The following is a 26569-nucleotide window of genomic DNA, read 5'->3' on the forward strand; positions in this document are numbered from 1 at the left end:
AAGCAAAGGCAAAACTGAAACTCGATGTGTTCTGCAAAGCTTATGGGAAAGGGTTAACAGACCAAGACCAAATTATGACTTCTTTTCCCCTTATAGTAGCATTCCATCAGTTTTTAGAGCCATTTCAAGCTATTTTTCCACATTTCTGACGGCTCTGGCTCTTGCGGCACAACCCAGCAGCACGATAAAGCAGAGTACAGACAGCGCCAGGCTGCCTTTCATCAGACACAGGTGGAATAAGCTAAAGCTTAATAATTACAGTGGATTACACTTCAAACAGCTAGAATATAGTCTAGGTGACAGAGGGAACAGTGGTCCTCACTCTTCACTTGCTCAGTAGCATAGAGATATCAATATATTGGGATAATCGAGGGGCAATCGCTGCCTCTGAGCCAACGCCGTCCTGCTGATGGAATCAAGCCCACCCTCAGAATCTCTTCTTATTTCCCATTACTGTAAGAACAACTTAATTTTGAGGCCACACAGCTCAGGGGCAAGAAATTCTGGTCTTTGGCAGAAAGCTTCAGCTCTCCTGCCACAAGAATTGCCACTCAAAAATAATCACTTTTGCTTTGTGTTATTAAAACTATATTTCTGCAGGAAAAGCTGACATCTGCCTTTCAGCTAGAACCAGTACACCTGTGTGCATGGCCCCTGCTGAAATGCTCCCCATTAAAAAAAAAAAAATATCAGGTTTTTAAATCCCTTTTCAGTTCAGGCCTCCAGAATGGCACTGACACAGCTGAAGGTAGAGGATATTTTATTTATTTCTTTTTTAAAATCAGCATTGCCACTGGAGAAAAATTAAGCTATCAGCCTTCTGCTAAGAGTGGTCATGGATTAGGTCTGAATACAGGAAAGGGAAGGCCCACACACCCCGAAGACATTCAAACACTAACACAAATGCACCGTTTTAAAGCCCAATTCATACCGTCATAAACCGACAACCATGAGGAACATTCTTTCTTGACACTTCACAAGAGAATACAAATTCTAGTTTACTGAGCTCAGTTTACAGATAGTTTTGCAAGCATAGGATGGGCTGCCAGTAACGGATGCTGTGACTGAAATCTTTAACTTGCATTTATTATCAAAGTCATACTGTTTACATCTGTAATGTCAACAAGATGCCACAACTACAAAAAAAGATTGTGCACATTGCAGTTTCAATGCAAAAAACAGTAAAATGGAAATCCATTTGTTAAAAAAGTAATTAAAATTACTCCAGAAAGCAACTGAATTGTTTTAACACCTTTACATCCAGTCAAATTAAAATGGTTAACAAGAAAAAATACAAATTCAAAAATCTGGTTTCAGTGTTAAAAAGGCAACTACTTAAGCATTTCTATCAATTCGCACATCAATCTCCCTCCCACGGAGCTGTATCCCATTCATCATACGGCAGGCTCGCTCAGCTACTTCTGGGGACTCAAATCTAACCACACCACAGCCTTTCGACTTCCCATTCTCCATCTTGATATCAGCATACAGCACATGACCTTGAAAAGAAAAGAAAGGGTCTGGTTTAACCTAGCAGGTGCTCCGTAATTCTCTATCAAGTCATAGTCCTCTACCTCAAGACACAGAAAATACACCTTTAGGATCTACCGCTACTGTGAAACTTAAAGCTGCGGGAGAGCTTTACCAAATCATTGTTTTAAAAGAAGTGTTCCTGCTTTGAGAGGGGAATTCATTCAAACCATTCCTCTCAATTCTCACTCGAGCAGCAGCACGAGCAGCAGATGAATGGAGGAAAACACAAGTTAACGAGCCCTGTCTAACTCGTGAACACACACTTGGCATCACAACTGATGAGGCTGGGACTTGGTTTTTGCCATCGGACAAGAAGCACGAGATATTAGGGAGCAAGGTCTCAGCACAGCAACGGCTGCCATCAAAAAACATCCTGAATCTGAACAGCACATTCAACAGTCAGTAGCTGAATTCAGAATATATATTTTATTTTTTAATAATTTAAGGCCAGTTTTCCCAGACAACTATGTTCATTTAGATATAAAGAATCTGTGCAGGTGCTTTTCAGCAGTTCTCAGGACTTCCATATCTTTATTCCTACCTCTTTCTGCAACTCCAAAGAGGCTACATGATAAACCCAGCCCCTGAGTTGGAGAAGGGAACAGATGCTCAAGGAAAAAAAAGCATGTGTTAACTGGGTTATCAACTGGCCAGAATTCATTTCTTTTCAACACTGCAGAACTCTTGCTGGTATAACAGGGATGGTAAACATCCTCACAACACCTGTCAATGTAATGATCTAGTATTTCAGTAAGTCTGAGTGAAATTTTCGTTAAGATACTAGTGTCAGGGACATACAGATCCAGGAGTTACTGTTTTAATTCATATTCAAGTCTCGGTAATTATCAGTGATGAAGTAACTTACCACATTCATTAAATTTATCTTTCAGCATTTTCCATGTAAAATCAAAAGGCAGCTGTGAAAAAGAGAAGAACAGACCATTACTGAGGATCTGCTGAAGAACTTGCAAGTGCTGCCAACTCTTCAAAAACCACATTTTCCACCCGGGGACAGCCACTGTTTGGCATCTTCATTTACAGATGCAGAGCTCTTCTCCCATTAAGGAAATGGCTTCAACTCACAAAAGCCAACCTAACTCCACCTCTGTCAGCATCCAATATTGGATATTCTGACTGAAGTTAACCGAGCACAGATGAGATCAACACATCAGTACCAATTCATTTCAGGAGGAAGGAGAGGTAGGAAGAAGGCTACTCACGTTTCTCACAAATATCTGACAGGCTTTTCTGGCCACCCCAGCTGCAGGTCCTCCAGTTCCTCCAAGGGAGCCTGCAAAATTGCCTGCAAAGTTTCCACGTTCCATGTCCATTGTTCTTTCAAAATTGCTTCCCATTGCAAGTCCCATTCGATCTATGCCTGCTCCCATGCCCTGTCCCATAGCAGGACCCATTCTCTCCATATTAGTGGCTCCAATGCGCTCCAAGCCCATTCTCTCCATGCCAGCAGCACCCATACGATCTATTCCTATTCTTTCCATAGGAGTGGCACCTATGCGATCCAAACCAGCTGGCATTCTCTCTATCACCTGACCCATTCCAGTTCCCATTCCAGCAGGGACCATACGCTCCATCCCTATACCCATCCTATCCATGCCAGAACCCATACGTTCTACACCTGATCCCATTCTGTCCATAGTGGTGCCGACGCGGTCGATGGCAGCACCCATTCTCTCGATACCAAAGCCTATGCCGGACCCCATCCTCTCTATGCCAGACCCCATTCTCTCGATAGCTGGGCCCATCCTCTCGATGTTAGGAGCGATGTGATCTATGCCCAGAGGGGCCATTCGGTCAATTCCTGAACCCATTCGCTCCACATTGGAACTCATGCGATCCAAAACGAGCCCCATCCTGTCTATTTCTGACCCTACTCTCTCCATCCCATGCCCCATCCCAGAAGGTATTCTTTCTATTCCCGAGCCCATACGATCAATGCCAGGTGCCATCCTCTCAATCCCAGGAATGCTGGCATTTCCACCACCTGGAACACAACACAGAGATTATCAGTAATCATACAAGGACACAAAAAAAAGCCCTAACGCATGCTTACACAACTGAAATGCTTTAAACTTCATCATCGTTCTGAAAAGTGACTGCAAACTGTGTGCTCTCTTGCTGCAGAATACGAAACAAAGTTTTTATTTCAGATGTTAATAAGAGTACTGTTGATTACGCAGACCATCATGACTACAACACATGATTCAAGGGCGCAGTCATCTCGGACCACATGCTATAGTTGGGATGGAGAAACATTTATCCTTTCACTAGTTTAATTTCTGTACACACAAATAAAGCCTTCCAAAAAAAAAAAAAAACAACCCACACAAAAGGAGAAAATTTTGGAGGCATATGCAAACCTAGGGGAAGATTAGGTGGCAAAAATAGTATTTTAAGTATAATCTTACTGCTCGCTGTAAGATTACTGCTCCTGTGTGGTACACGGGGGATTACACAGCAAGAGTAATAATAATTTAGTAACTGAAATTACAGTTCAAATCCAGATTGCTTGGAAGAAGACTGAAGTCAGATCATCCTTGCCACGCAACTCAGATTGCTTCTGCCAAGCCAGGGAGACTTTTACAAGAAAAGCTTACCCAAATTTAAGAGCCCTCTTATCGCCAGAGCTCCAAGAAAAAGTACACAAATTTGATGTAAGAACCACAGCACAACGGCCATTATAAAGCCACAACACATGCTTGGCCCTCTAATGTGGAAAGAAATGTAAAAAGGTTGCCTGTGCCATAAGACACAAGCAAGAAGAGGGTTTCGCTATTTGTTTCATAAAATCCCTTGGCTGAGTTGTCCTGACTCTGCTACGGAGTCTTATTTCCTGCAGTGAAAAGGAACAGTTTACACCATTTTGCTCTTGTATGAAGGATTTTAGCTTATCTGTCAATTCAAGTTTAGCACTGCAGCCGGGTGAAAAAAAAAAAAATATCTTGAATTTTATACTTATCTGAGGGGGAAAAAGCCTTGAAGGAAGCGTATACTTCAATTATTTATGTATACTTCATGAAGAGAAACAAGATATATAACCCTAAGGTGAGTCTATGCTCAAGAAAACTGAAGCAGCCACATTTACGGATATCTCTCATCCTGCTTCAGTATTTCAAGCTTCAGTAGTATCTTAAATAACACAGAATGGTTTTGGGTTACATGCCATTTGTACTTCTGCAAGCAAGTTGGCTTTTTTTTTTTTTAAAAATGAAGAAACAACAGCAATAAACATTTAGTATTTCTTCATCTGAAAGCCAGCAGCATTGTGCATTTGTTTTTAGAGTCTTCCAGAAAAGGGCTAATCCTGTGCAGGCAGAGCCAACTCTTGGTTATTAAATGTTGTGATTCAGTCACTAAGCAAATAAAATCAATTATGTAAATTGGGAAGGGGGGGGTCTGCCTACTTTGTCTCAGAAATTCTGCAGTTTCAAGTACTTCATTACTGAAATAGTCCAATATTTCCAGAGTCATTGGGCAACTTGTTAGGAAATTAAATGTTATAAAGGCAGCAGGAAGGAGCAGGACTTTGTTTTCACTGAAAAAAGTTTAGTGTCTTACCAGTAGCATTTTAAAAAAACAGACAGCTGCCAGAGAAGCCGACAGTCTAAAATTATTTTTTTCTAGTCTTCTAGTAACCCTTTTTGAGAAGTGTCTTAATGCGTAACATTGCTTATCTATTTAAAGATTATCCCTCTCAAAAATGTTTTTATTGTATTGTGCTATTAAAAAAAAAGCAGTGTGACCACAACTGAATTGCTGCTTTAAGTGTTAAGACTGTGAATGAAGTTTCGAGACACAAGGCAGCGTGTTAAAGACTGTCAGAAGGTTTGCTGTCACATCTGAAATTCCATTACACAGCCCCACAGATCGCTACTAGTGTATCCATTGCCTTCTGTACAGCTCTTAGGAGTCTGAGCAAAACTAAACTATTACAGCAAATATATATATATGTAAAATATCATCTATTTTGCTATAACAAAACATACACAATTTTTATGTACACTTCAGGTATGAAAAGCGGGTAGTAAAAGTACTTAGCGTAGTGTACTTACCTATTCCTCTCTCCAAGGTCTCTCCAAAACTACGAGACATTCCCATTTCATTTCTTCCAAATTCTCTTTCAAATCCTCCACCCATGGCACGATCCATCTCTGAAAAGATTAAGTTTGAGATGTTCCTTCAGCATGTCTAAATGACTCGAGAGAACCTTTTAATACAGGCATAATTTTTAAAGATTAACAGCAAGGCAAGTTTTTTATTACATTCCCCTGATCATTTTATCATGTCTTCTTGGGTCCAAAAACCCAGGGGAAAGCAGGACTTATCGCAATACGGACAAACACATTTGAGGCAGCCACTTTGCTCTGGAGAAGTCTTTCTGGTGAACACAGATAGAGAGCAGTTTATCTCTTTCTAAACTAGTCCTTCAAGACAACCTCAACAAATCACTTGTTTTGTACAGCTCCAAGGCCACAAGTGACTTGTGGTCACCGTGTCAGCTGTAAGCTTTTAATTTTTTCCAATAAAAGCTGAGGAGAGGAAAATGACTAGCCTAAAGAGTCTCTCCAGGGTTACACTTTCAGAGAAGACAAGTCAGGAGTTGGATATACAAAAGAGGAGCACCTACCACTCATTCTGCCCATGTTCATTCCAGCTGGGAAGCGACCAATGTTTTCCATGCCACCGAAAGGACCTTCCATTCCTAAAAGAAAATATTTTTCAGGATTTCTTTAGCAACGCATTTCAACTTAACACTACACTTCACCCACATAAGCCGCTTTCACACAACATTTCCACAGGCACCAAGATAATTCTGTATCACGGATTCACAAAACAAAATTTGGTCAGAATTTGGTCACGCCGTACCTCCTAAAACAAGGGCAGTTTTAACAAGTCACACAACAAAAAAATACATTGGTCATGTTTTAGCTGAGGTATTAACCCTTCCCCATACACCTAAAGCAGTTTTATTAATACTAAAAAAAGAGCAAGTTAGTACTAAATTGATGATTTCAAAGAACACAAATGCCTGCTAGGCATATATGGCTACATTTACATGACTCACAGAAAGCCTAAGCTATATACGTGTCAAAAAACCACAGCTTACCTCCCATTTTATTCATTCCAAAGCCCATGCCTTCCATTCCCATTCCTCAAAATAAAAGAGAAAGCTTTATATAGCAGACGTCATTCTACAAGAGTTCAGCCATTAGACTGGCTGTAGAAATAGAGACCACACAACATGTCCACTGTTTGGACTGAAGAGCTTACATGTGATAACTCTGAGTAGATTGCAACATTCCTTCTAGAAAATGAAGCAGCAAAGGGGAAAAACCCATAGGCGTTTATAAATTGAAAGCTGAATGTGTGCTACTTTTTAGGTGGCTCTTTAAAACTTGTGCTATTTAAACATGTCCTAAACAAAGATTTGCAAGCCCACTAATAAGTGTTAAAAGTGACAGATGGTTTTAAAAGTTTAATGTATATTTGCAGTGTCTGCTGCTCATGCTCAAGAGTCAGAAAATGAGAGCTGTGCCTTGACCACAGTGAAAAAAAAAATGGAGTAGTTGGTTAAATTCAAGTTTCCATTATCAAGCTCATTACTTTGCTCAACAAAAACTCATTTGGCTTTAACACTCCTAATACACTTCAACTTTTTGTGTAGGCAGAACAAAGCTATCTACCTTCTACACAGCTTAAAGCTCTCATGAAACAAAAGCATAGGAGTAATCTTCTTACCTCCAGGTCCCATGTTGCCCATTCCCATGCCTTTGTTTAAATGATTTGCATCAATAGGTTGACCTCCAGGTCCTAATCCCATGCCAATACCACCAAGACCATCTGAAGAAAATATTCAGATATCAAAAAAGCCTTCTTTCCATAGTTTGACAAAACAGCAAGTTTTATTCTTAAGTAATTGACTTCCATTCTCCAAAAAGCTTGCTGTGTTCCCACTTTGGGGTGTGTACTTAAAGCATGAAAATGTATAGTAAATTCAGAGTTGATGTGTTTTGAAATATACTAAAAACTCTCTCAAATATTTTTTTTTTCCTCATAATCCATTTTCCATCTTACTACTGAGAAAACTTGCTTGGTTGGTTGGTTTTAAGCTGACTCCTGAAAAATAACTGGCTAGAACACTGCTTATTTTGTGCAACTCCTCAATCTAAGGAGAATAGAGTGGGCAATTTAGTATTAAGATCTTCTAACCTTTGCACAATATTACCCTTGATTGAGAAATGGCTTATTTCCACCTTTGCCAAGGTTCTTCCCTTGTAGGTAAGAATTTAACCACAAAGTTCAACCTATCATTATGATAGCCACCTATAGAATTCAGAGCACACAGCCAGCCTCTTCTCTGAGCAAACAAAATATATCATTCCCAGGCATAATTTTGAATCTCCCTGTACCCAAATGAATTACGGATTCCCCAGTCCAAAGAAAGAAGAAAGAGCCCTCATATTTTCCTTATAGTCAATCAGGAAGAAAAGAGTTCTCTGCTTGCACTTGCATGAAACAACAGCTTAATGGCATTCTTTGCCTACGAGAAGAGGACTTCCTCATGTACAGCTCAGCATAATAAACACAGCAAGTGTCGAACCTTGTTTTAAAGCAACACAAGATACCCCTTCCCCGCCCCCATAAAGGCCAAGAAACAGGCTTCCGTTCGTATTTATCAAGCTTTATACAAAGGTAATTAAATTGGAACCCAATGACTTTCTCTTGAAAAAAAAGAGAGGCATACCATTATAGAAAGTCAAGGCAGCAATAAAACCCAGTAACAATACTGCTGCTGAGAAAGGCTTTGACAGATACACAGAAAACTGAACTAATTAAGGGATGGACTAATTAATGACCACTAAAATTGTGCAAGTTGGCAGCACGCAACAGGTTTGGCTCCCATGCCTAAGAAAAGAGCAACTGGCTGAATTAACAGTTACATTAACAGCCACGCTTTACATTTTTGCTGTATTTAAACAAATTAAGCCTGTGTTCTCCCACCTCCAGTTCTTCCCTTCCAACCCAGACTCTTCCTGTTCAATACTTTCAGTATCTCATCACAGCCAGGCTGAGGTTGGAAGGGACTTTTGGAGATCATCTGCTCCAACCCCAGGCTCAAGCAGGGCCACACAGAGCTGGGTGCCCAGGACCCATATACAGACAGCTTTTGAGTATCTCCAAGGATGGAGACTCCACAGCCGCTCCGGGCAACCTGTTGTTCCAGTACTCACCCACCCTCGCAGTAATTTGTTTCCTTATATTGAGATGGAGTCTCCCGTGTTTCAGTTTCTGCGTACTGCCTCATGCCCTGTCACTGGGCACCGCGGAAAAGAGCCTGACTCCCTCTTCTTTATACCCTCCCTTCTGATATTTATATACATTGATAACATCCCCTTTAGAAACCTGAAGACTTGTAAGAGTCTCAGGTCCTCGGTTCAGCCTTTCCAATTGAAGGAAAAACATCAGATACCCAGAATACCGTCAGGTAAAAGGAGGCACACTTTTCCCTATTGACTGATTAATTATGTTTCCATTAAATCCCACTATTAACAGTAATTTTACAAGGCATTGGGGTCTTTGAATTGCAATTGAGAGATTTGGAAGCCTTGAGAATGTGAATGGGATAATGCTTATAGACAAGCTCCTAGCTATGAGCTGAAAAAAGTAGCCAAAAAAAAATATAAGACTGAGCAGCTCTTCTTTACTATTTCCCCCTTTGATATTATTCGGACCATTTGGATCCCAGCTTTCCAAAGTTGCAACCAGAGTTGTACTTGGGCTGGGATCGAGTCCCAGTGGCTGAACAGCAAAATAAAAACATAACATGTTCAGTCATGCAGGAGAGACTTACGAGGAAGTTGTTGGGGTCGCTCTGGAGGAAAGAAGTCTCCTTTGGGAAAGGCTCGTTCATCCTAAACACAATTCAATACAATAAAGTTTGTGAGAAAAGAAATTATTCCTTGCCTTTTTTTTTTTAATTAAGACACAGAAACTTAAAGCTAAAGCAATCTTCACTGTATTTATGATTGGTTTTTAGCAAAATAATCAGAATTAACCTTCCCCAATGCCATGAGTTGACATCACAAGGAATTAGGCAAGTCACACATTCCCCCCTCCCAGTATCTCTGCCCAACCTTGAAACCACACATCATCCAAAATCGGGAGCACAATCACCAGTTCAAAAAGCAGCGAGAATTTGAGCACACTTACCATTTTTACATGCATCGGTCTGTCAAACAGCAGCTGCCCATTAAACATCGCTATCACTTCATTAAGGATCATTGTTCACATACTAGAACCACAAAGTCTTAAAGGTTTAAAGTGCTCTCTGATGCAGAGTGCAAAAACACAGTCAGATTAGCAAAAATATTTCTGCCTTCTCCAAAACTAAAAGCTTTGAATCCAAATAACTGAATATTCAAAGAATGGCTTAAAACACAAGTTAAAAAACAGTCTTCAGGTTGAGATTAAGTTCATTAAGAGATCCCTCAAAACGTGACTCCAAACCAGCCTAGGTGTTTAAATGTTTCATCAGTAACTTTAGCCATTTACAACAGGAGAAAATATGTAAGAGTTCTCAACATTTCCAAATCAACAAATAGCCAAATTTTAAAGTACGCCATGCTAATGAATCATGTGAAATTTGTATAAGCCTTCCTCCCACAGGGATTAACTTTAGATGCATGTGCAAATGGAATTAACATCCGTACCAAAAGAAAAACTTGGGGTTTTCCTCCTTTCCATAACATAGCCACAAGCTGAGAGATCACACACATAGCATCTGTACTTCGCTGCTGTTCATTTTGGGTTTTGTGGATGGCTATGTAGCAAACCGTTGCTTGCACAGTGTAAGGATACAGGGAGCAAAAGGAATACACTCGGTTAAGCCATCTCACATTGCAAATGCATCGGTTGCATTCCTTCTTTACCTCCATCACAGGAATTTAAGACAAATATTTTCTCAGAAATTGCATTTTAATACTAGCTACAACCTAGAGACAGAAATTTACTATTTGGGCTAGACACACATATATCCACACAGGAAAGAGAATCCACTTTATTAACGATCCTCACCAAACAGCACCAATTCTTTCAAGATGGACTTTTTTTTCCTCTTTTTCAGTTTTCCTTATGTTTTCTATCCACTGCAAAGGCTTGACTTACTGTGACATGGCAATATCCTCACTTGTAATACTACAGTTTATATTTTCATCCCGCTTCATTTACCAAATTATTTGCCTACTATTTACCATCATTAATCTTCAAGGATACATATAGCCTGAACAGCCTCTATAGCTTGCTCAAAAGTGACGGTGCCGATCCCACGACTTTTGCCATCTTTATCTTCTAGAATGTCAGCCCGAACCACGACGCCAGCCATGCTGAATACTTCTTTCAGTTTCTTCCAACCAACCTTGTAATCCAACTGGAAGACAAGGGATATTGGAAGTATGAGAAAGATTTCCATCAAAAAAACAGCTTTACATTTCCTTTCCCAATATCAGCAATCTTAAGAAACAAAGGGTCTTCACAGAGATAGGATAAAATTTAAATAGTATAAAGAATGCTACAGTGCTTAATGCAATGTTCTTGGCTTTGTTCAGAAATACAAATTAACAGACACTGTAACATATAGGATACATCTTAATTTACAAATTCACTAGCACAGAGAATCAACAAGACTAGACACAAAATAAGTTACTACTCAGTTTCATTGGAACAGAGCTGAAAGTCTAAGGTTTTTCTTCCAATTCATTAGTTTTAACTCAGTTAAGACCCAGATATTCTGTTCACAGATTACACAGCACTTACATTTGCAACAAAGACAGTGCTTCCAAGTCTCCCTGCCTGTAGGGCATGAATGATCTCGTTGGGTATGTTGGGATTGTTGAGTATACTGGGTGGGATATTGATCATGCCGGGGCCGCCTGGGCCTGGACCAATACCCATTCCACCAGCTGCTGCCATCACCTTCTGCATTGCTCTCCTGGCATGCTCGCCGTCGGGATCCTGCCAAAACAGAAACAACGTACTCGGTTCCCTCTGTACTCCACTAAACTCGCAGGCATTTAGCGGTATGACTAAAACAATCATAAGGAGAAGGGATTTCCCTTTCTACAGGGCTGTCTGCTCCCTATAGATTTCCAGCCAACTACTTCACATATCATTGCCATCCACTAATTTATTTTCTTTTAACCGATATGGCAGCACCCTTCAAGCAATGCCTACTCATGCATTTCCCCGGATTCTGAAAGTGTTTATCTATTATTCAATACCAACAATAAACCTCACAGTTACATCAGTCTTTGAAACAGATAAACCCAGAATAGCATTGGAGAGGTTTTGGAAGACAAATGCCAACTAACTCTTGGCATCTTCAAAACAATGCACCAATTCCTTTACCTTGCACTTGGATTTCTTTACAAGACAAGATAAAGCATGTAAAATTTCAAGAAGATTGCTTTATGCAATACTTCTATTTTTTTTACCCCCACACAGCTTTTCTAACCCAAAAAAACCCTTTTAACGTATCCCCCTATTACTACATAATCTCTCATGCTAGAGAACATGAAGCATAGGATGAAGAATTCAAGGAAGGAGATAAGATTAATTATTGTCACTTCACTTTATACTGAAAGTGAAGGTAAGCACCTTCACCATACAAGGTGAACTCATGTTACTCAGGTTGGAAATGTCACACTGTATTCAGTGAGCAAAATGCACCAGCGCTGCAAGGCTGCTGAAGAAAGTGAAATGTCAAATAGAATTAATTAGTCAGAAATACAGATGCTTTAAAAATAAAAGCTATTTGAATTAATTTGAATCTTGATCTGAATTTTAAGACTAAACAATAGCACATTTTGAAAACAGGAGAAAGGTAGCTTTCACATGATTATTTCAACTACAGAAAATTATAGTAGTCTGAGGTGGAGAACACATTAAAGTGAATACAAGTCACTTCTCAATTTAAATTTCCTATTTCACTAGTAAAATAAGGTATTGCTTAAAACAAGATTAGCTCCAATAGAAAGCCAGGAGTGGTTGTCATACAAACTAAAGCCTCCTGATCGAGCAAAGAGCTTTATCTATTCTGACGTAGATTTTTAGTATGTCACTGGAAGGCCTTCATGCTCCTCAGCAGTGAGACAGCCAACAAGGAGAGGTACATACCAGACAGCTGGCAAAACTGATGCCGATGGTCATCCACAATAACTTAATTCATGCCACGCAGTCAGACTGGGACTCTTGGCTGGGGGAAGCATTGCTAAAGTCCCTAATACTGATAAAATGCTTCTTCACCAATTTAAGTATCACTTCTGTTCTGTGTCACACAGGCAGAAATATTCCAGTATGACAACAGTTTCATGAAGAGCTGGGCAAATTACAACCACTTCTTCTCAAGGACTGGTACCAAAGGGCAACCTGACTTCCAGTACTAATGGTATATCATTAACAGGAAAGCTGACCCAGACACGGCCCACTGTCAGTAGCATTTTCTTCTAAGGTCCCCTTAGAGAAGTCAGTACTTGACGACTCCCAGGTGCCACTATGCTTTTCTAACCTTCCATTTCACCTCTTCCTTCCTTTAAAGGGTAGCAAGAGGTCAACAGTGCGAGAAGATGGCTTGCGCCCAGGAGCAGGCTGCTGCTCCCAGAATTCATTACTTACAATAGCTGCGAGATCTGAGAAGTGCTGCCACTTGCTGTCCCCGTCCTTCTTCACAAGTGCTCCTCAGACCACAGCAAGAAGCGGGTCACTAAGGGCAGACCTTCTACACATATTTCCTATCTTATACTCATGCAGAGATCTTTCACTCCTCACCATTAAGTGGGCAGGGCACAACAGAACACAAAGCCTGCTTAGCCAAGAACATAGTGCATGTACCCTAAGGCCAAGAGTCAATGCTAACACTGAAGTAAACCCCTTTTTATTTTTAATTGAACCTTCAATGCAGCTACAGGTTCCAAACTGCTGGAATAAAACTTTAAACTTGCCAATGGTTAAGAATTAACTCACGGTACGGTTGAGCACGTCATACTGGTTGACAACAGCAAAGCCATTAAAATGGAAATAAATCTTTGAAGTATTTCAGAAACCAGCTTATTCCATGGAATTTTTTTTGTAGAATACATTCATCATGATGCAGAATTAAAAGGGAAGTCAGTGAAAAGCAAACAATACTTATGCAGGTTTTTTCTTCAAGTCACTAAACAAGAAAGTATACCTGCAGTTAAAGCCAAACTCTTGCTTTGTCCGAGTTCTGCATTGCTACCATCAGCACCTGGTCTTAAAATCAAGTTCAGTCTTAATAATCACATTCAAACTCGAGTATATGCTGATGGTAATAAAAAAAACTGACTTTTTTTCACCCTGTTTGATGCGTCCTGCCTTTTGTCCATTATTCTTATCTGCAAATGAGTCGGCCATACATCTTGACTAAGAACTACCCCTTCACCTTCAAATTCAACATACTGAAAGAACAGATGCACGTCTTACTTCTTTCACTTTCAATGGTCTTCCACCAAGACTATGCTTGTTCAAAACCTCTGCAGCCTTTTTCATGCTTTCTTCCATCTTGAATTCAACAACACTGTGGGGATACAAGACATCTAAGAACATTGCTTATTTTTAAGAGTTTCCTCATTTCTTGCTATAAATTCATAAGTGAACTTACGCGCATCCCTGATGAGATGATTTCACAGGCGAATAACGGGGAGGAGAGGAGGGAAGAAAGAAGAAATAAAGTAAGTAAAAGCCCAAAACACACAAAATAACTTTTAGTTTTTTTTAAAGTCAAATCACATTAGTTAGCCCTAATAGCAAAAATAAATGTAATCTTACCCAATAAAGCCTTCAATACTTGAATTCCATAATTTCTTACGTGTTAACAGGATTAAACTGTTTCACAAGTTCTAACAACCAGAACTAAGTCCCGATTCTCCAAGAAAAATACCACACGCTTCATGTGACCTGTCCTTCTCTGTCATACAGCGAAACCCTTGCCATATTCTCTCACCCTAAATCCATATCCTTCAGTACAGTTAAGTGTGCTCCTACTACTTTTTTCCCTGCAAGATACTGTCACTGGACTAAAGGACTTAAGTACCTATGAAGGCAATACATTTATGTTTAAGAATTGACTTCTGTTTACTGGCACAGGAAGCGTAGTTTACAGAACCTGCTTTTGCACACTGGACTTACAAATTCCGCAAACCACTACAGTGACGTTTTCCAAAACGCAAGTATTACATTAGTATTCCGTACCACTATACATACTGCTAGGGTCCGTGGGTCATTCAAACAGCCAACGCCAACTGAACACAGTGGAAGACCACCCTAACGCTGTTTACAAGGCCCCATCCCACCTCCTCCCCACCCCAAAAAGCAGCTTTAAGCAATCCTGTTATAGCCACTCTGCATACACACTCTCTACCTTCCTGACTTCGTTTCGTTCCACGCCACCATACAGTTACATTTGTCATGTAGAAAATCCACAGAAGAAATCTCTCAAACACTTACCCTTGACTTTCCTTCAGCGTCCATTAAGAGCTCCACGTATGTTACCTCACCAACTACAAATCAGATTCCAGACGACACATATACCAAGGGAGAAAAGCCAAGAAAACAATGGGAATTTAGAACAATCAACAACCGTGTATGGAGCCTCTGCCTTATAAGAAAGCCCAGAAACACTCCATGTTCTCTAGACCACAAAACTGGACAATTACAGGTATGCAGTAAAGTTTTAAAACAGTTAAACATGTTCTTGATTTTCCTCCACTTCAAAAGCCAGCTATTTCCACAATATCAGTTTCCTTGATCTTTAGTACCCACTCATTACTTGAGGCAATCCAAATCCATGGGAAAGTCTGCAAGAACAAGTTTCCTTCACTTCACATTGGAGACGAGATTGTCTCCACAGTCCAGAACTTGAACAGTTATTTGCTTTTCTCTGGATATTAACACAAATTCCCAAAAAGGGAGGCAGACTGAACCAAGAGAGCAAGAGATCACCAACTGCCTACGATTTATCTCAGCAGGTTTTAGCTGTTTGTTAAACCACAATATAATAAAGTCCACTTTGTAGCTTCGATAAGTAGTATTAAACAGTCTGCCATATTTGCTCTCAAGACAAAATCATTTACAGCAAAAGGCAAAATGCACTGGAAAACCACATCTGCACCTTTCCTCACAAGATTAGGATTGCCTTTTGATGACCACATAACCATATCATGTGCCTCCAGAATACAACTACCGAAATGGCTGCTGCCTTTGAAGTGACTGGCATACAGAAGAATCAAAGAAATATTTTTTTTTTTTTTTCTTTCTGGTTTTAGAAGTCCCAGTTTTCAAGATTAAAGACAGGAGGACTCCAAGTTGCATTATGCGAAAGGTGGAAAGCAGTCTTTGTGGGAAACCACGACCCAGTCTGAATACCGATAGCACACTTTGAGCAAGGAACTGGAGTCTCACATTCCAGAGTCTACCTCTTCCCAAGGGACAGGGAGAGGAAGAGGTGTTCAGCCTGACCTCCCACAGGACCAGTCATTTACAGGACACCTAGTGTCATTACAGAAAACGAACATCCTGAAAGGTCTTTCTGAAAGCTGGAAGAAAAGGAATGCTTAATGAAATCACTGCTTTTTTTTTAATCTCCATTTCTTATTTAAAAGAATAATTTAGCAATATGAGCATTCCAGCCAAAGAACAGTTAGCTAGACAGAATAAACTAAAACAAACTCTAAAACATCTATTAATGTTTTTATGAGGATAGTGTTTGAGACCGGTAGAGGGTAACAAGCAAGTCCCTTTGAAAGGGACAGAGCAGATCGGAGTGTTGGATTACTATCCATAGCTTCACTATCTAAACAATACTTGTTGAAATCAAGCCTAACAAAATGAATTCTGTCCTATAATCTGAACAGTATGAGATCATGGAATTGTTTCCACAGGGAAAGGGGCTGTAGACAGCCCTCCTGGACTAGTCCTTGGTGGTAGATGGCAGCCATGCACCAAGTCCAAATATTCATCATTACCAAGACATTCTGAAGCCATCCATCTCAACAGCAGCAGCCAGAGTCCAACCAAACTTTGATCAAGAATGCAAGTGTGATTCAACAATTTATGCAGTAAGACAACAAGTTCCCAGATTACCTACAATACAAAACCACTCCATTTCACAGAGGCCTGAAGTCGCAGATTAGTCCGTGACTTTGCTCCTAGTAACACTACTGAGCCCCCGGGTTGAGGGCTCTCCTTTCCCAGCCACTAATCGAATTCAGCTACAATTCTTACTTCAGATCCACACAAACACTTCCGAAGAAGTTTGCCAAGCTTGAACATAACATATTAAATACAATTTAACGTTTACTCTTTTAACAAATCTCTGACTTCTGAGCCACAAGATTTCCAGGAGTCCACCACACCAGCAATTTTTTGTCACTTGGAGACTCTAGTATGTGCCAATTTTGCTCAGTGCTTCACATTCAAGCCTTATAGACACCTATATTAAAAACTAAATATACATCTTGAAATAGCTGTTTTCCTTCAAAGGACATCTGAACTTCCTGAAGAGCCAAATTAAAAAAAAAAAAAGAAGCCGGGAGGGGAGGAACGACACAAATAGTATAACAGCTCAGTATCCAAGACACCAAGTCCAGAGTACAAACAACTGCAATAAAAATGCATTTTTTCCACCTGAAAAACATGTAAGACAATTCAACACAACACTCCTTCCAGGAGACTATTGTTTGATGCTGGCAAAGGAAACTTTTTTTAAGAACCTACGCTGGGTCACATTTTATTTGGCTTTTTTCTAGATCCCAAGCCACAGTATCTCAGAAATCAGGCACTGGGGATAAAGCAGAACAGCAGACAAGGGCAGCCTACAATAGTGCAGAGGCAATTAAGCCATGGAAAAGTACCAACAGCAGGTATCCACATTCTAAACCTGCTCCAGAGGGCAAAAGAAATGCACGGTGATCCAGGCAGGTTTTCTTTCTGCTAAAGAACATTGGGCTTTTTTCGGGAAACATACTTTATATCCACAAGTGAAGACATTTCTTTCAAGGACAAGAGACTGTTAGTTAAGGAACTCAAGTTTATTACCAGATCAGCCTCCAAAGGGAGATAGAATTCACAGAAAAAGTTTGCTTGCTCTAAGCCAAGGGAAGGATAATTAAGAGACATGTTCCCCACGGTGTCTTTAAGAGTTAACTTAGAGCAGATGGATTTATTTATTTTTTAAACTTCACACTTGAGAAAGTTCAGAAGCTCAGCATTTCCTAAAACAAGAGGCTGAGGCAGAAATCACTGCAACAACTGAAAATACAAACCAAAGGAATCTCCAACATTGCTTATTACAGTCACTGCTTTCCCCCCCCCCCCCCTCAGAAAATTAAGATGTTCAAGCCAAGTTGGTCTGTCAGCACTCCGGTATTCTCCAGTGACTGTTCAGGAAGCTCAGATAAGTACGTTCATACGGTGACTCGAGGCATGGCTCGGATGGATTCATCTAACTCTAAAGACATATCTGGGAAGTAACTGGGATAAGTTCAAACGTAGATGTCAACTTTGAGGATTCTAAAGTTGGGCAATATGATTTTAATAGTTAGCGACAAACCAAGAAGCTCTGAAAGGCGTGAAAGATGCAGAGGGGCAAGTCTCAGCAAGAGCAGAAGCACAGAAACGTAAGAAAGAGAGGTAAATGCTTTATATCATGGTGATTTCTTTGGCCTAGAGGGTCAAAACCAAATACTAAGTAGAGAAGGAAGCCTCTCAACATTATCCAAACTGTACGGATGTCCCATCATCTTCTGAAGTCAAGAACTACAAGCAATACGACTGATTTAAGAGGACCCTGCTGTCAAAAGCTTCGTACTTTCAACACGAGGCAATTCAGAATTAGTCACAGCTCCTCCTTCGTTTACAGTGTTTAAAGCCCGTGACAGGCAACCTCTAAAAAGTTACATGGGGGCCTCGAGCTGGGGAGAGACAAGAGAAACACACTTTATATATGTACAAAGCTTTAGATAAAGGGCAAAAGACAAACATTCTTCCCAAAATAGAGACAGAGGAGAGTTCGCATTGCATTAGGGAACCCAGAAAAAAAAAAACAAAACATGGGTTATTTTGACTCTAAGAGTCCAGGCAGGAAAGATGAAGCGAAAAGTCTCGTATGTACTGATGGACAGTGCCTCTTTGAAACGATGGTTAAGGCCAATGAAAACAGAGCAACACATCAGCGCATCTACTGAATTAAGGGGGAACAAGTCAAGTGTTGAACAGCACGTCCACACTGTTTATTCATCCTTTTCTCACCTAAAACTTCAGTCTGCAAGCACAATGCAACAGAATCTTGGGCACTGAAACCCAGGGGACTCTCCAGTAACAGCCATCTTCAGGTACTGGAGTAACAGCTGTTAGTACCAAAGTAAAAAATCTGGGATCAAGTACAACAGCAAGAGGGCATGAAGTTACCTCTTTAGGAGGCCACAAAGGCTCCAAAAACTTCTGGAGATGAAGCAAGAAAGAAACCAGCACATGAAGTTTAGCAGCTGCTTTTCTTCAAAATTTAAGCTGGGAAAGCTCTGTTGCTTCTTTTCCTCACATCTGTTCACACATCCAGGTTTCCATATGAAAATTCAAGCATACCTGCTCCGTGCTCCAGCTCTGCCTTAGGTAACCATGGGTACAGGCATGGTAATACAGTCCCTGGAGTGTCCTGGAATTTTTGAATGTGACATGAGCATGGCCTTGACTGCAACTGCTCCGGCTTTGCAGCAGGGCAGAACATAATTATTGCCTCATTTTACAGCTAATCTTTCTCCTTGTATTTTATGCCATCTTGCTACTCTGGCCAGGAAAAAGGTTTAAAATACGAAATTCTGTATTTACTAAAGGAACCAATAAATATCTCAAATGCAAATACAAGGTCCTTTTTAATCATATGGTATCACCTCACTTATGCCAGCTGCTATGAAGCATTACCATTTTTCTCCCGAAGACAGAGCCATTTGTTGGGGGACAGATTCAGACAGCTATTTAGCATTCAATCACATTTACATTTAGACTCCACTTACATGCTGAAGAACTGCTGCCTCATTCTTCTCCTGAAGCCATTCACCAATTGCCAGTTATCAATGCTGATTACATCAGTTTAGTAGAACCTTGTGTTTGTCAGCCAATACAAGGGAGTTTCAAACAAGAACATTTTTTAATTTCTTTAATAAGAATGTCATACTGCATACCTGTAATTGAGTTTCACCAACAAATACACTGAAATGACTGAACCAAGGCATTACTCTTGAGAGAGATGTCACCTTTAGAAGACTTCAGATGTACGCATCTGAAAAAACCAGGTTGCAGAAATATGAGCAGACCTCAAAGCTCGTGTCTCCTAAACCATACTTACTGACGCAAACCAGCCGATGGAGGTGAACTCCTCCTACGTTCAGCAACCTGCTATGCCATCGCTGCTAACAGCTTACGTCTTCACGACTGCCAAGCAATGGAGCAGTCATGAAAAGCCTATGTTTACCCTTTGTGTACAGATCTGTTTCACATGCTCCCAAAGCCTTAAACGTTTGGCCTGTAATTCTTACACTTACAATCCAAGAATTCTAACGTTTAGATTTTTCCACGGTCACATTCCTGGTTCTTGGAACTACTATGCCTTGTATCAAGAAGTACCGATTGAGCAAGTTCAAGCACAGCACAAGAGCACCAATTTGGTAGAAGTCGGTGACTGATTAGAATGAATCGCAACTACACGGCAAATCTAAACTGCTGTATTTTAACAAGCAGTCCCAAAAACCAAGAACAATGCTTCTCAATGTTTAGCATAACAAGCCCTGCAGACAGAATGAAGAGGTTTCAATGTTCCCCTAGGAGTATCTGCTGGAATGAGTAGCTGAACAGCAAGGCAGGAAACAATCTCACACCGGACTTTTCCATCCACGTGAACTGGAGAGAAACCACAAGACACTTGGAACGGAATTCAACATAGTACTTAAAATTAGACATCTACACATACAGATACTCCTATTAACCAACGTATCTGGTGTAGCAAAGTGAAAGCATAGTTTAAGGCAAGGGATCATTCTTAATTAGAGCCTGTTGAAGCAGTCTTTAAGACTGTAATTCTTCATATTACAGAAAACCATTACTAAATCTCAAGCATCAACGTTTCACAGCCTCTAATTATGAAGTTTCCCAGGGCTTACAGTCCTGAAATTCATTACGCAGACTCAGTTCCATTTTGCCTCCAAAAGACAAACATTTTAAAACCCTTTGGAAATTTGTTTTCCCATTCATTAGGCCACACCTTGTGAACACATTAACTATCATCCCTCACCTAGTCCAAACACAAGTGAACACTGATCACTATTTTGTGAGACATTTATGACTGATACTATGTATTTTAGAAGTGACCCACAAGAGGAACGGTTGTATTATTCACTCTTAATGTGTTTTGAGATACTTTTGCGATGGAGAAGCTAAGTATTTTCTTGCCACTCCGCTGCATTTCCAAGGTGACTTGAAAACTACTAAGCTGGGCATCAGCTTAAAGAAGTAACACTACATTTAGACTTGTCACCACCTGAGAATAGTCAGCTCAATTTCTTCAGCTTCTTCAACAGATGAAGATGCTACAGCCAACAAACTAAGGCAGCTCCCATTCACATGGGACAGTTAAAGAGAAGTGGAGAAGAGGGAAACACCGCAAACATGATTTCCAAAGCCCTAACTGTGTTGCAGCACATGCCAAAGTACAAACCCGATTCTTCTTTTTTGCAGGTCACCCTTAAATACATTTTACTGCTACCAAATGGCAGTATGGATCTTTACCTAAGCACAAATCACTACAAAGTTTGGGAACACAGCTCTATATACACACAACAGATCAGCAGTAAATAACTACCTCTATTACCCAAAAGACATTAAAATGCTTCATAAAGTTTTGTTGCATATCAAGGCTAAAGTCTGACAAAAGCCTCATTTTCCACCCCCCTAAGAAAAATACTCTTTTAAATCTCCGATGAAGCACTATTAGCTGTATACCAACATGCCTATAAAGGAACTATCCACCTGGAAGGCTGCCAGGGAGCAGACGTTGTGCGATACCCAAAAAAGGCTTCAAGCAGACCTTTTACAAAACTCATGTCACTACGTCCACCCAGAACTTCAACTCTTACGTTTACAAACAAAGTCAGCCACAAGAAAGATGACAGACATCACTTGGCCACCTGAGTTGTACATTACCTTTCTCTTTGACCAGGTCTTTCAGAGATTGCCACTTCACATCAAATGGAATATTTGTAATAAAAGCTCGGTATCTTTTAGCAGGATTAGCATATGGCTCAAAGCGATTTCCTCCTCTTTTGACACTTTTCTCTTTTCTTTTTTCATTTTGGCTTGGTCGTTCACCTTCACTGCAAGCAAAGAAAGATAATCACACACATTAACTACTCTGGCATTTAATCAATGTCATACCACCTCTTGGAACATAACTTGTTACATTCTTAAAACAAAATAAAAACTTGCAAAGTTTCATCCATTCACAATATCTGCAAAACCATACACCTTTCAACCAAAGCTGGTACACGGTGCTACATGGTACCATGGTACCAGTGCTACATAGTGCATTGTAACAAAGATTTCCGAATAGCAGACAGCTTATACCATCAAGACCCACTATTTTCTCCCATATTTATCCAATGTAACCAATGTTTTCCATTTCACAAAATGAATCTCTTTGAAGGTGACCAAGCCTCCCTCCCTCTCCTCATGATGCTCCAGACCAGACATCCACCCTATTAGTTTTCTCCTTGGCACACTATACTACTTAAACACCTTGAAGTCAAATGATACATTGACCCACTATATTCATAGTCTTACAACTAGAAGAATTTTAAGAAAATAACCCCACTTCTAACTAAACACTCAGGTCAACCACTCTTACCTAACAACACTTTTTTCCTCCTGCAGTTAATACAGATTTTGGACAACACAAACATAAAGCCTCTGTGCATTCCAGCAAATGTATTGAATAGTTCTTTTAACTACTCCAGAATAGCAGCTCAAACAGGTCAAAAATTAGAAAATTAGAAATGAAGACTATTTCTCAATTAACCTAGATGACCATCAGGTCTTAACAGGACACAAATGCCCCTGACTAACACTATTCAAAAAAAACCCAGCAGACTGAAATACTTCAGCTTCAGCCTGACATGATTTCCTTAACTAATCCAGTTAATCTCCTTGTTCACTTTGTGCTGGTTGAGAAGATGCAGAAATACATCTTTAGAAAGAATTCATGAGAACACATTAGTCAAAAAAGCTGGCAAGGTTTCTAAAACTTATCTCTACATACACTGAGCTTTTGCTTAACTTTAAGACCTATGAAGCCCTGCAAAGCGCAAGCCACACCAGAAATTCTGGCTCTGATATAAACACGCTTCTGTGCCAACGCTGTCCATTCCTTTAGAACCATTTCAATCGCTGATCAGATACAACAGCATGCAGGGAAAATAAAAGAAACAAACATGCAGATGTCTATGAAGTTTTGTATTTGAGTGGGTTCCCCATTTTTATTACATAGCAGCCTACACTTTTTCAGCCACAAGGCTACATCAAAAGCAAACACACAAAAATATTGTATTTTATGGATAAAGCTCTAAGTATGGGCAGTATAGAAAAGAGGTCTAAACTAGAGAACACTTTTTTTTTTGACGTACAACATTTATTTCACCAAAAAGTGAAGTTTTTAGACTCTCCCTCACTAAACTTAGATTAAGGAAGTAATTAAAAACCCCAAAATAGATTCAAAATAGGATAATCTGTCTAACACCTTAACTTCTGTTTGGATGAAGAAATAGCACAAAATTTAGTGCTTGTGTTAAAAGCTACACCCGGTTTTTATGGTTACTCCTCAAACTGGAACTATTTACATTCCCCCTGGGTTGAACTGCTGTAAAACATGCTTCGAAGTAATGTGGTATGATGCCGACGTTTTTTTACAATCCTGCCTTTAAGGCTCTCAAGTCAGCTTAAAAAACACCTCAAGCTTTGATAAATCTGTAAAGAACTCAGACAAGCCACAGCACCTGCCATTGAAGGCGAGCATTAGCCTACAACACATTCCTTATCAAATTCAGTGTAAGGAAATCCAGCCAGGTCTAAAGAAATGTCAAGGAAACTACTTCAGCTGCAAAGTTTTGTGGGTTTTTTTTTTTTTTTCCTTCTTCTTCTGCACAATTTCAGACACCACCTCCATGGGTTTCACACACTGAAAGGACAAGCACAGGCAGGCCCAGGTCCACAGAGATTGCCTGAAAGACGTGGTTACCAAGTTCGGAAACAGCTGAGCATTTAGGGCTTCTTTTAAGAGAGTTCTAGACAGCAGGAAGGAATCCACATCACCTCCAAAATACACCATGCCTGCCTGTGAGTATCCCTAAGTTGGAAGGCCAGGCAGGATAAAATTCCCACAGCAGCTTTGCCCATCCCAGTAAGGATCCACTCTGAGTAACTGTGATCCATTTACACCAAGACTAATGCAAGATCTACAAAAAATAATGACTTAAGTAGTAACTTTCAGATGATACTTCATCTGCTCTGATTTTTTTTCCTTAGGTTGCAGAACTGAAATGCTTTAATCGAGACTAAAGAAGAATTCTCCTGTTTCTGAAGCGTGTAGAAGGAGGAAATGAAAGGGAAGCTCTTATTTCCTCCAAACAAACAAACTATTATGCATGTTCCTCCGCAAGATTTCTTAAACATACCACCTAGACCCAACAAGTGTGCCAGAAATCACAAAGAATCAAAATCCAGGACATGCAGATCCTCCTTTCCCCCACCCCAGGACATTCAAAATATGTTCACGTGAACGTTGGAACTACCACTGTAGATGTGTTAGCTTTGTCACACGGAGCTTGATATTACACATAGAATTGCACCTAGATAAAGTGATAAGCTCTCTGAAGAAACTCCAAATATAAAGGGGGCCAGGGAAAAAAAAAAAAAAAAACCAACACAACAGAACGAAGCAGACATTTCTACTTCCAGAAATAAATTGTCTACTCATATAAGACAAATTACTGATTACATATTACCTAGAGCTGCCAGCTCTGCTACAGTTACCAAGAGTGAGCTTTGAGGTATAAACTGAATCTAAGCCATGAACATCCTCCACGTACCACCTACCCAACATGAGGAGGTGAGAAGATGATGGGGACATCCTTCCCTAGCCCTGGCTAACATATTACATGTCACTCTATCAGGTGCCATTACGGCACTGGGACCCCTACCCTCCGGGATCTGGACTAGCTCAGCTCCTGAACAGGCATGCCTGCTCCTGCCTGGCAGGATGGTGACAGAAGGAGCTGCATATGTCGATAATTTTTCAGTTGCCATAAGCACAGTTTAACTGTTTTGTGTTGGAAAAAAAAAAAAAAACAGATATGGACATTTTTTTACCCAAAGCCGTCTGCCTTCCTCGTCATGTAAAACACAATCCACAAACTCAGAGGCAGATGAGAGCAGTTTTTTCAAATTGAGACACACCGCCATCTCCTCACCATACCATCAAACTGGCCTCTGTTACTCAGATTTGTCAGCTCTGGGTCAAACTACAGATAAGCAACATGCCTGGACACAACAGCCTGCAGCAACGAGCAGCCTGACTGACACACAGCTATGCAACACACCTCAGGAACAGCAGATAAACACATCTGACCTCAAGTCTGAAACCTTACTCACTGATCATCAGGTTCAAAATGCTGATTCTTATCTCCACAGCATTTAAGGCCTGGGGCCAAAAATTAACAGAGAAAAATGTATTCTTTATTCCACAGATTTGGCATTAAAAAAGCTTTGCTAACGATGAAATTTTGCAAAATGAGGTAAGCATTAACATAGGAAAGTGACAAGCAGCTCGAACTTTTTCTGCTTATCATCGCCATATTTACAGACCTGTTACAGTATTGAAATCCCTGCAGATTTTCTTTAAGTTTCTGTAACATTCTATTGACATCAGACACACAACCCTTACTTAGCACCTGGTAACGCTTTCAAACCCTCTCTCGCTCTCCAGGCATTTGACTCTCCTGTTCCTAACCCACTCCAGAGGTAAATCATGAACCACAAAACAGAGCACACCTTATTCCAAATGCTGCAACAGTATGAAAGATGACTGCCTGACAAAAACCTATTACAACCTGCCATTGACAGAGTTTAAAGTAATTAACTTAGATCATCAAAACCCACCCCGCCGGCACACCTATACCTCCAGGGGAGGCTTTAAGTTGTCCAATAAGGCCCAGCAAAAACGCTTCCTAAGCGGGATAGGCAAAGATCCCCCTGGCCGCCGAACACGGGGCCTCCGCGTGCACTAAGCACCAGGCCAAAGGACGGGCTCCTTCCCCGCTCCGGCCTCAGACGGCGGGAACCCTGGGCCGCGCCTTCCCGGGGCGGCTCCGCGCCCGCCAGCCTCCGCGCCGCAACGGGTAGGCCCCGCCCGGCTTCCCGAGCCGCGCCTGGGGCCCAGCTACGGCTCCAGCCCCGGTAGAGGCCCTGGTCCCAGTCCCGGTCCTCCTCGCAGCATCGGCGGCGGCCCCAGTCCTTCCCCGGCCCGGCGGAGGCCAGGCCCGCGGAGGCCGCATGCGGCGCAGCAGGCCCAGGCGGCGGCGCGGCCCACACAGCGGCCACCCTACCTCTTGGGGGGCGCATCCCCGACACCGCCTGCCCCGTTAGGTGCTGGTGGCGGAGCCGCCGCCGTTGCCGCCACCACCGCCGTCGTCGTCGTCGTCGTCGCTGTCGTGGTCGACGCCGCGGCTGCTGCTGCCGCCGGCTCCTCCATTTTGCCGCCGGCACTTTCCGAGGCCGCCGCTACCGCCGCCGTGGCCGCCATTTTCCCAACGCTGCGCCTTTGTGTGGAGCAGAGCCCGCCCCGCTGGCTGCGCGCGGGGAACGCCGGGACGGCGGCGGGCGGCAGCGGCGCCGCGCATGCGCACTG

The 26569-nt window shown here is 41.2% G+C and overlaps 1 protein-coding gene across 9 annotated transcripts; it reads right to left on the reverse strand.

Annotated features, from left to right (window-relative positions):
• Positions 1–1065: 1065 nt before the first annotated feature.
• HNRNPM (heterogeneous nuclear ribonucleoprotein M) lies at positions 1066–26518 on the reverse strand. Of its 9 annotated transcripts, none has more exons than XM_074565680.1 (15): positions 26268–26516; positions 21817–21986; positions 15069–15125; positions 14050–14143; positions 11365–11562; positions 10825–10978; positions 9763–9812; positions 9404–9464; positions 7291–7392; positions 6659–6703; positions 6179–6253; positions 5604–5702; positions 2754–3535; positions 2399–2450; positions 1066–1499 (listed from the first exon to the last, which is right to left on the reverse strand). In XM_074565680.1, exons 4-15 carry the CDS (start codon positions 14125–14127, stop codon positions 1336–1338), a joined length of 1860 nt encoding a protein of 619 aa, XP_074421781.1. In that variant the 5' UTR covers positions 14128–14143; positions 15069–15125; positions 21817–21986; positions 26268–26516; the 3' UTR covers positions 1066–1335. The 9 variants fall into 9 exon arrangements, with proteins under 9 accessions (XP_074421781.1, XP_074421779.1, XP_074421786.1 ...); XM_074565678.1 differs by having other exon boundaries at positions 14026–14143; positions 26268–26478; XM_074565685.1 differs by lacking the exon at positions 7291–7392 and having other exon boundaries at positions 26268–26518.
• Between the last annotated feature and the right edge of the window lie 51 nt (positions 26519–26569).

Source organism: Larus michahellis, chromosome 23 (assembly GCF_964199755.1).
Source record: "Larus michahellis chromosome 23, bLarMic1.1, whole genome shotgun sequence".
In the NCBI taxonomy this organism is placed as follows: Eukaryota; Metazoa; Chordata; class Aves; order Charadriiformes; family Laridae; genus Larus; species Larus michahellis.